Source organism: Fragaria vesca, linkage group LG4 (assembly GCF_000184155.1).
Source record: "Fragaria vesca subsp. vesca linkage group LG4, FraVesHawaii_1.0, whole genome shotgun sequence".
Lineage (NCBI taxonomy): Eukaryota > Viridiplantae > Streptophyta > Magnoliopsida > Rosales > Rosaceae > Fragaria > Fragaria vesca.
The window spans coordinates 21,093,117-21,105,407 of NC_020494.1; the positions used below are offsets into that span (position 1 = coordinate 21,093,117).

Sequence of the window (12,291 nt, forward strand, 5' to 3'; positions counted from 1 at the left end):
TCGAATAGAGTTTGGTTTATTCAGCGGTTCAGCTCACTCTAAAACAAAAATGGCACGATTACTAACTTAGAAACTTAGAATGAGATGAAAATATTGAAACTGATTCCGGATGGAAAATTTGTACGTATAATTAGTTAATACCGACATTACGTACCTTAGTTAGTTAACACTCCTAACTAGCTAAGTTGTGTCATTAATTTAGTTGATTATTAAAGCTAGCCAACCAATTTAATTAAGTAGCTAACCACTGGTACTATTATGTATGCATGAATCAATGAATCAGGTTGATCGAGCACGTAACGTTTCCATATATTGAATCAAAAATCGCTTTCGATGGCCTGAGAATGACAAAGTGATCGAATATAAGCTTATCCATATTGAGAAGAACATGCATGCATGGCCCTAGCTAGCTATGTCTCTCCTTTTGTCTCAATAATTTGATAATGTCCAGTGCAGATCGACTTGTTTGCTTATTCCTCATGCAACCAAGTCATCAGCAATTTGATCCATTTTAGCACCATTGGTTTCTAATACGCCTCATCGAATTGGATAGGCCTTATCATATATCCATCATTTATGTTAATTTATGGAAGAGAGCTACACACTCTACTCTATCTCCGGCCGCATTTAAATTCATCATGCATGATCACTTTCTCGATCTTTCAGCCTGCCTAATGTAGACTGGTCTATATTGTACTGATGTTCTATGACTTATCGCATGCTATTATTCTAACCTGCAGACAGATCTAGGAGGTGTCCAAGAAATTATCAAATCTCAGTAAGCTGAAATGTGGATTGAATAGCTGATAGCTAGCCCACACATATAATGCAGCTTAATTGAGTGATGATACCGAAAGCCAAACTGTTTATTAACTTGTTACCAAACTGTCCCAGACTATTCTACCAATTAAAGCCATTTGAAAATTCTCAAATGTATTAGTGATAACCAAATATTGATTTGTCACATATGTCAATATCATTGGGTATCAGATGATACTTTTTAGAGTTCCATTCGGGAATCAAATTGCTCTCATAATTTGTTGGATTGCATTGGTACTCTATTCAACATTTGTATTTAGATTTTATTTATTTATTTAATTACTTGACTATTGTACATATATATATGACTGGTATGATTTACATTCAAGTATGTGTATATGAGTTCAAATTTTCCCAACTAAGCTGATCACCCTATTATATAGTCTTTAGTGCACGACTGCGTAGCTAACTAAAGAAACGCCACCATCTTTGTGAACTCAATCTTACTCATTTTAGTTGATGTCCTATGGTTGCATGTATAGAATTATTGTTCATTCCACACAATAATCATAACTACGTACTACTACACATACTCATGAATGATCTTTTGCTTCTTGTTTAACTGTATTGAAGGATGATATTTACAACATGTTGGCTAACTTTTTGATGTGAAAAACCACACAGTACGTTGGAGTCACCAAGTGATTTGAGTCAGCCCATTGAGGCATTGACTAAATATAATTTTAGTTTCCTCAAATATTTCAAACATAATAGATGTTTATAGTTATAACTGCTTTCATTTAATCAGACTTCTTTTCCTTTGCTGCATTTTATGACTTGTTATCACATCAAAAGTATGCCCTCTATCAATTTGAAATTCATTTCATGCCGAAAAGAAATAAAAATTGCATTCACAACCTAAAATTCACATTGAAAGTGCATGTCCAACAATCTAGTGAGGTATCAGATAAGTTTTTGGTGACTAACAATACAAATAGCAATTCAAGTTTCATAAGGAAGCTATTTCCCTTACATAACCATATGCATAATTATTTGGAAAATTGATGCATCTAGAATTCACGAAGGCACAAAGAATAGTGATGCAAGCTCTATTTTGTGCTGCATGTGTTGTGTTGTGGAGGCTCATGATCAATCTACTATACACGATTTCCATTATTACCAATAAGATCGACATGTAGAGGCAGGCAGCGCAGCGCAGCGTTAAATTGGCGGAAAGCCACATTGCTAGGCAAGTTTGCTGTCACCTTTAAACCATGATTTCATCCTTAATCCATAACAAAAATCTGAGCATGAGACTTACCCACGAGCTTGATTGTCCAAATCTGATGACCCAATTCACAAAAGAGGACTCGTATATCCTTAAATTTTCGATCTTCCTACCATGTCATACTGCTGTTGATTTGATTGCCGTGCAAGCTAAAGGGAGAATAAATCTTGATATGGGTATTGGACCTCCATCTTCCCCTAGTTCATGTGCTCAAGTGTGATGGTTTACCAGGTTCTCTTTTTCTGAGAGATTATGAGATGCTCTGTATCTCCAATTAGTGTGATATCTACTGCCATTGTTACATTTTCAATGAAATTTCTATTGTCCAAAATTGAAAAAGATAGACTTGTAGTCTTGTACGTGATTGGAATCATTATAATTGTTGTACATTTCTACTGCTCTACACAGAATTGGCAACCTGTGAATAGCGTACGCTAGAAAAGATGTCAACCGTGATCAATATGAACAGCTAACTGTGATCAATATAAACAGCTACGATTAAGATCAAGAGAAAAATGACCCTGGCGATCACCACAGGGAAAGCGCCTCAGACAAGTAATAGAGTTAAACTGTAAATGTAAAGATTCTTGAGCCAGCAGATAAGGAAACCTGGTTGCCTGACCTCCTAGTATGCACTAGATTGACATTTAACTAAAGGAGTAGCTGACGCAGATAATCTATCAACACACCCAGCTTTGAGAGTTGAGACCGCTGGGTGTGTTCTTCCATATAGCCCATAATGCACAAGAGCCAAATAGTGTTTTGAAATACAGGAAAGACAGGAAGATAAAGTTACTGCACATTACCAGTTTGAAAAAAAGTTAGAGCAGAGAAGTACCTTCAACTTACAAGTTCCATCTGCTTGGAGTACAAATACAATAGTCGGTCTTGACGACTACGAGAGAAGATTGATCTCAGTTGCCCTTGCTGCCATCAAGAGAGAGGTTGTAAGACTCTAAGGTCTAAACCCACAAGCCAAAGAAAATAAAATGCAGGATAAGGGCCTGGTTAACTAGAGAAAGAATCCAGAAGATACTTTACAGCATTCACAGACGAGAAAATCATTCTCCATGTCTGCGGAAAATATTCCCTACACACATAAATTGAACAATATTTATCATTTGATGCTACAAGCTATACACTTTCCCAAAACAAATTGCAACGAACCAGGAACATTCAGAAACATATTCCTAAAAGAGTGCATGGCATGAACTTTTAGTCGTTTGCATATCATAAACTCTATCAGTTTCTGTATCCATTTCCAAAAGATGAGAAATAAGCTAGCCACACACTTATTATTTTGGTAGTATAAGCTTCAAGGAAAATGATGCAGTTACCATCTAGACAGAAAAAACAAATATCACCAGGGAAGCAGCTTAATACTGCAATTCCAACTGAAATATTAAGATCAAACCTGTGTACTAAGGTTCTAATTTTGTTTTTACTGCAATTTTCCTTTCATGGTAAATAATACATAGGTCTTCCTTTTCTAGGCCTTTCTTCAATATCATGAACACTATCAGCATGTTGACCACCAAGGCACATCCTTGTGGGTTCTACATATTTCAAAAAATGGTTCACACCGAGTCCACTTCTTTTAAGTTCCTTCACAAAGAGATTACAAAATTCTCATCTTTCAAGCAGTTAATAAGCACAACCACACCAGGATTAATGGCTTCACATCGACTAATGATCAAGGAATTGGAACCTTAATCAGTTTCAGAATTAACTAGAACTTAGCACCAAAGCTGCAATACCGATATTGATATGAAACTAACTTAGAATGTTGGCAAATGAGTAGACCACTCAGTTTCTTCTTGAGTGTCATCTTAACTATAAAGTATCCCAAAGAAAATTAAAATGAGATGTTATTTTATCAGCTTGCTTCTTTTTGTTGTTTTGATACGCATAACTCCTCCACACCCGGTTTCCAAACCCTGGCTGAAAACTGGGGAATCATTTCCTGCTCAAGCCTACAATCTTTAGGAGGTATAATACAATAAAGTGACAGAAAAGTCCTAGCAGTTAGAATCCAGAAATCAGGAAAAAGATCAAGAGAACCTAAAATGGAGACTTAGATGACATGATCACAATCTTGATTGTTTACATCATATCTTCCATACCTGCTTAATAAGCACTTATTACCTGCTTGATAAACTTAATACCAGTACTGCCTATTAGTGGCATTTGTCTCAATTCAATGCTTTTCACCGCATAATTTACACTTAGTAACACAAAATTCTAATTTCTACACATGTCATAATATAACTGGTCTCTTGATCTAACTTTAAAGGTACGCAGGGGGATTAGATAATGCCATAATGGCCATTTTTGTTGTTGTGGAGTTCAGGGATTTAGCAAAAGGTCTCTCCCCAGCTAGTTTAGTAGATGATGAAGAGTGGGAGAAGCCACAATGTGGGATTCTACATTCTAACATCAAGCCAAGCAAGTGAATAAAAATATTTTGTGATACATTTAGCAGACGCAACAAATTCCCAATCCGTACTGCACATTCACCAAGGAAGAATGGATGGAATATAATTTTAACAACCTAAGAGCAAATTGTTTGCAAGACTCGATGATTTAAGATGTCTTTTCTAGATGGTTTCAAATTTCGTTCATTTTATTACATGGTACAAGGGTTTTATGCCACGAAAACGGAAAAAGCCTGTCTACAAAAGGAAAAGAAGAGGAGTATAAAAAAGATCTTGTTCTTACCGAAATCCAAGTTTGATGACGATCTTCTTTGATATCATCTTCACTAGCAGCATCTTCACCACACAGATAATCACTATTGATTCTAAAACTTCAATGAAATATTCCAGTTCAAGGTCATCTTCTTAAAGATTCATTCAGAGTGCAGGCAGAAGATTATTAAACCTATTAGTACACACTTTTCAAGTACTGAATTAACATCTTGATAATGACCAAATTCTCACTATGAATTTTGTTTAGCATTAAGATTGGTTCAGAAAACATTAACGGAGAAAAAAGGAAAGAAAAAAAAAAAAAAAACTAAACTAGATGGCTTACCCTAGCTCACATCAACAACATGGCTGAGTAGCTGAAACCAAAAGAGAGTTATATGGGCTCACACATAACATGATCACTTGAGGAAATTGACAAAGAACTTTAATTGTAGGATCAGAGAATGCAAGTAGAGTTTGGGAAGTGCAGATAATGTCGGTCATTACATGACTGACTACATGACTGACTGCAAACATACGAGAAATTGCTCAGACAGACCAACTAGTTGGAGGAATGATTGCAACTTGGTACAGTATGCTAAAAAAAAAACAGATGATCCTAGGAACACTTGTTAATCCAACAAAACCTTGGAATCCATGTCTTTTAGATTTTCATAAGAAAGTACATGTGAAAATGGAAAGTGCAAATAATGACGGTCATTACATGTTTCTTAATCAATTACTTGTGATTGTGTCCTGTCCGATTATTCTGGAAGTGGACCTAACATCAAGACGAGGCAGAATACTTTCACCTCAACCCTGGTTTGTCACAGGCATATGTGTGCCAAACTTTATAAGTTCAGTTTTAGTCGCTAAAGCAGTTGTAAGAAGTACCAAACAATGAAAATAAACCACAGATTAACAACATCACTAATAAACACTCATTTTATATATCAATTATCAGTGACACTAACAATACTAATAATAACATGTCCACAAAAAAGAAAAAAAGAACTTTAATTTAAAGTCTTTTTTTCTTTTTCTGAATAAAAAGAATGCTCATAGGTTTAGTTTTGTGGTCTTTTTAAACCAAAACGGAGCCATGAAAGTTTCACAAGACCACAAAACATGAAAGTTTCACAAGGCCACAAAACACTTAGAAGGAAGATTCACTGAAAGCTAACCTACAAGCAGAACTCAAGACATCCGATTTTAGGATTCCTGCTCACCAAATGAAGTCCGAGTCAACATCATGGCATCTAGTGTTCCCTGTATACAAAAATTCAGCAAGTATATCATGCATGTGATTATACACAGAACTCCAAAGAATTAAGCATGCATATAACAGTCAGTTAGAGATGGAATCTATGTAGAACAAAACGATAGAATATTCTTGCTGTAAATATACAAAATAAAATGAAATTGAGAGATCATCAACTAGGAGAAAATAAAAGAGGTAAAAAAAAAAAAAGGATTTCTATATAGTGTATTGGCATGTAAATTGCAGTTTCATGGTTGCAATGACCTTAATACATTGATGCATTTGCTCTTAGCAACTTGCTCTCTTATGCATCAAATGGATGTCATTGCCTATCCAGTTCTCTAGTATTGCCAGTTAGATTTCAAACCAATGTGTGTTAGGCTGTTAGCTAAGAAGCTGAGAATATAGCCATAGTGCCATTTAGCATACACAAATACATGATGAACCTGAAGTAAGACAACAACATGCCTTGGGCTAGATAAACATCAAACAAACATCTCTAAGCTTATTAGCTTGATAGCAGTATGATTATGAAACTCCAACTCATAACATCAGAAAATCACGAGCAAATATCAGATAACAACGTTAAACGCCCCAGATGAATAAAAACTTATCTTTTCAAATGAAGGAGAAACCAATGAAATTGATTTCTCATTCTTAAACAGCAAAACTGAAAACCCAAATGTCCTACACATTAATCAAACTACAAAGCCCAACAGAAGTTGAACAACTCTATCACAATTTCTCACTTCCTCCCGGAAGTTGATTAGTAAATAAATTAAAAAGAGCAAGCAATAAGCTGATTACCTCAAATTTGGCGGCTTCATATGACAAGAAAACGGGGTCGACCGAATGGATAGTTGAGGCAGTTTGAAGCAAGGGAGTTGCACACACTGACACTCTTTTATTCTCTCTGTTTATTGTATGGTAAGTTGTTTGACTTTAACAAATGCTAAATTACAATACATATTATAAATATATAAATATTTATGATGTTTACATATATTTGCTAACTTGGTGTAGGGAAATTTCAATGAAAATTTTCAAAAATGAAGACGTTGGCGGAGATCATATTCTTTGATACTTGACGCTGTGATCAAATTATCCCCAACTTGTTCGGGAACCAAGTAGTCAGGGTCATCAGAACAGTCTTCATCTTCTGGTAAGTTGCTGTCAAGCCAAGAGGACCAGTTTAAATCACTATCTCTATCCCATGTGAACTTCTGGTATCTCTGCATACCATTAACCTTCTCAATCAATGTATGCAGCAGTTGATGGTTCAATACTTCATAGTCCCTGCATAGTTTAAAAGATCCTGTTAAATACACCATATATGATGCGCAGTTTAGGTGAAATGTAAAAGTTGGTACCATTTGATCTCATACCTGTATGTGAAAATTGCATGCATTAGCTGAACCAAAGCAGTGGCTGCAAAGAGAGTCCTGAGAAGGTTTATCTTCCATGTTTGCTGTTCAATGTCATTCCCTGTGAGCCGAAGTATTGCTACTTCTACTAAGAGAGTTAAACAAAGTCCTGTGAAGAAAATTACATACACAAAGTCAATGCAAGTTAATGAACTCGTGTATGTTTCTGTAGTTTTATTTTTCGTAGTAAGATGGTGTATTTACCAATATATAGCCGAGGTCTAACTGTGTATGTTCGCTTTGTGCTTGTGAACATGTAGATGACAAAGATTGATATAGAGTAAATAAAGAAAGCTTTGATCACGCGTGATTCAAGCAGCATAGCATTGTGCAAAGCCAATAGCTTGTCTAGTGCAGCGAACATGCTGGCTTGCTTTGATTCAAAAGATTCCTATATATGATAAACAATGAGAGTCAAAATGAGAATTAATACCAGTTGAAACAAATCTCATTAGTTAGAGTTCGGAAGCTATACAAACCTGTGCCTCCAACATTGACTTTGAGTTTTCCATCAGGTGATCATGAACTTTTTGAAGCTGTATTTGCTTCTGAAGAAGCTCTTCTTGTTGTCTCTGGCCATATTCGGTTAACCGTTGTAGGGTTCTCCTGCAATTTATTAATGAATTAGACTCATTGTTCTACATATTTGCAGACTAAACTACACTGTTCTTATTTGTTACCTGCTCTCTTCCAATGCCTCAGATTGAAATTTGGTCAAAAAGTCTAACTCCTTGAGAGCTGTTGTTTGTCCATCTAGAAGTTGCTTTTGCTTGTCCAAAGAGAGCCCTGCCATATTCCCAATGTCATCTGCTTTGACTTGCAGATTTTCCATCCTAGAGTACATTTGGTCTCCAACTTTGATGATCTCTTTTTCAATTTCAACAGCCTCAGTTTTCAAATTATCGATTTCTTGTCCCAAATGAATATATGAATCTTGCAGCATTGCCATTCCTTCCTTCAAGTTCTTCTTCATTTCTACTTGTCCTTCTTGCAGCTCGGATTGAGATTCTTGGATTTTCCTTGATTGCTCATAAACTTCTGTAGAATGCTTCAACACCACATCGATATGATCTTCCACATTCTCTGCAGTCTGAGCAACTTGCTGTGTTCGAAGATCAATTGAATTCAAAGAATCAAATATTTCACTCGACCCCTGCAGTAGCTGCTCTGCCTTCTCTTCAATTATTTCCAACTTGTCTTCTGCATACTGAGCTGAATTTTTAAGTTCATTCACAAGTCTCTCTGTTTCATACTTGAATGCGCGAGCCCTAGCAACAAATAGAAAAACAAAGTAACTGTTAGCTTCTTTGAAGGAAAGAAAGAAAAACAATTCAATCAATTTACTTGAAATATTTACAATACTTAACTGCAACTGATGGCATATTGAGTTGGTTTCAAGGTAGAATTCCAAATAGACCTTGTGCTGATCATTGTTCAAAGTTTTCAGGCACTTATACATTGCAGATTTCGGGTCACACGCAGGGAAAGGAGGCCTTGCTGAGTCCTTCTGAAAGCAATCACTTAGATGCCAAGCGAATCTTGAGCGCTTCTCTTCAACGGCATGCACCTCCGAGCACCCCGAAAAGAGATGCCGGTAAGCATTTTGCCAACAAGAGTTAGGACCTACCAACTTCTTCTCTGCATCTTCAACAAGCCTGATTGCCTTGGGGTCATCATTATGACCTTCCATGGAAAACTTACCTACTGAAGTTCCACTCATAGAAGGGCTCTCATGATCAGTAGAAGACTGAGTCTCTTCAGAAGAAGGGAACCAACTCCATGAGTGAGACTTTGATGAAGCCAATACTAGAATTAGCAGACTTAGAAGATAACGACATTGACGACCCATTTGAGTTTGTTATATGAAGTTTGTTTCCCAAATCACACAAACCTGCAACAAATTAACCAAATAAGAAATTATGTGATCCTCTAGTCCTCATCACATACATATATAATATCATGTCTTCCTTTAGAAGACACAGAGAGACTTGGAGTTCAAGAAACGGAAATGGGAAAGCTGCACGCTTTGTACAAAGCCAAAGTCGAGAAATTCGGTTTAGTCAAAAGAGGACTGTGACGTTTTCGTTGTTTAGAATAAAATGAAAACGACCATTATATGAAAGTGAGGAGGAGAAGATGAACAAGATAAAAAAAAAACACATGTAATCACACCATAGTATCAGTCATTTTAAGCTTTTCTTGATCAGCAAATTTATTCAGATATAACAATATCAATCAAACTAATTAGACAAGTAATGCTACTAATCGATCACACCCAGAAGACAGAACAAACGAAACACAGAGAGAGACAGAGAGAGAGAGAGACCTGTGTTGAGGATTGATGGTGGTTGCCTGCGACTAGCTATGTGTGTAAATGGTGGTGTGTCATATATATATAGATACATATATAGAAGAAGACAGAGAGGTGCGTTTGGGATTCTAGAGCGACGTAACTGTTGATGGAGAAAAAGGCAAGAGAACAAAGACGGTAAGTGGTTATGAAGATTCCAGTCTTTCTTCCTCCCTTCCTCGGCGGCCTCTCTCTTTTCCAGCCATTGCATGCCCGCCGTGGAGTTACCGGAAACGCTCCTGTTCCCGGCGACCCGCATTTTCGATAGGACAAACCCAAAATGGGGTGCATTCGCGACCTGGATCGCCATGTTTAACTATCCTATCTTAAGGACAATGTTTACCCCGATTAGTCCTCTCTCTGCTGGTGTTCTTGAATACAAAAGCATTTGTTTTTGCGCCATGACTACCTTGAAAATGCTAGGTTTAAAGGCAGCATCCATTTGTTGGTCACTAATATTTCCTTTTTGTTATTATTTGAGAAAACTCAAAAAGATTTCCTCATTGTTCTAGGATATTCTCTATGTGTGTCTTGGCCTTATGCCAATAGGATATGTAGTTAGACTAGATCTATGTATTCATATCCTTACTATATTGGTATTGTGTAATTCCCTATATAAAGGGCTCCTATTAATGAATAAGATGATGACTCTCTTACTATTTCTTTGTCTCTACACTTTATCCTTTATCACGTTATCATGCACTTTGTTCTAACCCTAGAGCCAATAGCCCACCATTTTTTTTCTAAACCCTAAAAACCAAAACCCTAAAATCGGGCAGCCTTGTTTTTCCCGATTTCCGACCAAAATTCCGACTGTCCTCCACCGGAATTTTATATCCCCAGAAAGCTCTCTCCGTCTCGGATCCAACGCCGCCGGTCTCACCCTGAGAACCGGCCGGAAAGTCTCCGAACAGGCCGCCGAAAGATTCCAGACCGCCGCCTCTACCGACCACCGGTTCACCACCTTCCCTTACTCCGATCAACCTGAAATTTTGACAGCAGCTTCCCCATCCAGAGCTGCTCCTCCTATCAAATTTTCAGCCCCAATTTCGAAGTATAAGTAGGCGAAACGTTATTTCTCCTCTCGGATGCCTCTAGAAAGGTATGTTTTTTGAAACCTTAAACTTTTCCAAGTTCAATAACTCGGGGAGGATAAAATCCTTTCCTCCCTTCTCCATCTCCATTCTATGCTTGGGATTTTGTGCGTGCAGGTACCCAAATCCCAGAATTTTATTCGCGGGTCAAGAGTGTGTTTGATCACTCTTGTTTCTTTGTCCGGCTTGTGTTTGATCAACCCCAACCTTTCACCGGATTGTGTTTGATTAATCTGAGGCCTTTTTCCGAATTGTGTTTGATCAATTCGCGGCTTTACCGGATTGTGTATGATCAATCCGAAGGACAAACCATTAAAAGCATCGTTTGTGACCTCTATCGAGTCTCATAACAGTTTGGTTTTGTATGCAAGAGCAATGTAACATTCTGCTCCTTTGAGTTTTGACGTACTAGATGCCTAAGGCGGATCTTCGCTTGGTTTCTGTGGAACCTTTCATTGAAAAGGATTAAACCACATGTTTTGACCCCCAGGCTAACAAGCCTAGATGCCGAGATTTCACATCTCATGCGCTCAAAGTCTTTGACGCGCCACATCGACAAAAGCCTTCAATGGCGATCTGTGCAAAAAGTAATGACCATAAAGTACTGTGGAATGCACTCATGGAGCGTTTCTCGAAACGTTCATATAACTCTACTTGTTGAGTTATTAGTCAAGTGGATTGCTTACCACCTTAATTGACTACATATTGTCGATGATCTTTTGTGGCATCATGATCCATAATCTTTAGCGGATTCGATCATCCTCAAGTTCTCTAGGTCCTCCAAGTTGGTGTGGAATTACCAACGAGACTTGATTTTGATCATACAAGCAGGAATTGTATATATGCTAATGTGATAAACTTATTTGGGATTATCCCCTAATGTGGGGACAACAATATGGGTCATGGCAACGGCAGAAAACGTCGTGCCGATGTCTAGAAAAGAGGGGGAGGTGTTGCCGGCTCTAACAGCGACACTCCCGGTCTAGACACCATTTTGTCAAAACTACTCACGTTAGCTCATGACATTAATGCAACCGTTGTGGATCTTCGGATCACTGGTTCAAGATTGTCAAGCTCCTTTAAATTGTGAATGCATACAAAAAGGTATGGAAAATCAATATGAGGACAAGAACGTCATCCTCATGATCGCGAATTTCAAAGATTCGGATCCTGCTCTAGCTACCCATGACTTTGATGTCATCGGCTAGACATTGATTTTCGTTCCAAGTTATATGTACTAAGGCGTTGTATCGACGTCCTTTGTCTATTTGAGACCTCGATGTACTCACATTAGCAATAATGAATGCCTTGAGAATTTTTCGAAGTGAAACTATTCTCCTCTTATGGTTCATATTGATTTACAATCAAGATGTACACTTACATCGTCCTTAGAAACATGGCATATTGTGCCGATTTTTGTCCCTTCCT

General features: G+C 37.4%; 1 protein-coding gene across 1 annotated transcript; it reads right to left on the reverse strand.

Moving 5' to 3' along the window:
• Positions 1–6,979: 6,979 nt before the first annotated feature.
• Positions 6,980–9,268, reverse strand: LOC101295911 (protein GAMETE EXPRESSED 1-like). Its single transcript, XM_004298505.1, has 6 exons — positions 8,787–9,268; positions 8,100–8,687; positions 7,899–8,025; positions 7,624–7,810; positions 7,381–7,528; positions 6,980–7,291 (listed from the first exon to the last, which is right to left on the reverse strand). Exons 1-6 carry the CDS (start codon positions 9,266–9,268, stop codon positions 7,039–7,041), a joined length of 1,785 nt encoding a protein of 594 aa, XP_004298553.1. The 3' UTR covers positions 6,980–7,038.
• Between the last annotated feature and the right edge of the window lie 3,023 nt (positions 9,269–12,291).

What these genes read in the sequence shown, in the direction of transcription:
- LOC101295911 (XM_004298505.1), bottom strand. Translation starts at nt 9,268, where the DNA reads ATGGGTCGTCAATGTCGTTATCTTCTAAGTCTGCTAATTCTAGTATTG. An exon ending in GAGGCATTGGAAGAGAGCAG is followed by an intron (nt 8,026 to 8,099) that starts GTAACAAATAAG and finishes AATAAATTGCAG; the next exon opens with GAGAACCCTACAACGGTTAA. An exon ending in AGTCAATGTTGGAGGCACAG is followed by an intron (nt 7,811 to 7,898) that starts GTTTGTATAGCT and finishes TATCATATATAG; the next exon opens with GAATCTTTTGAATCAAAGCA.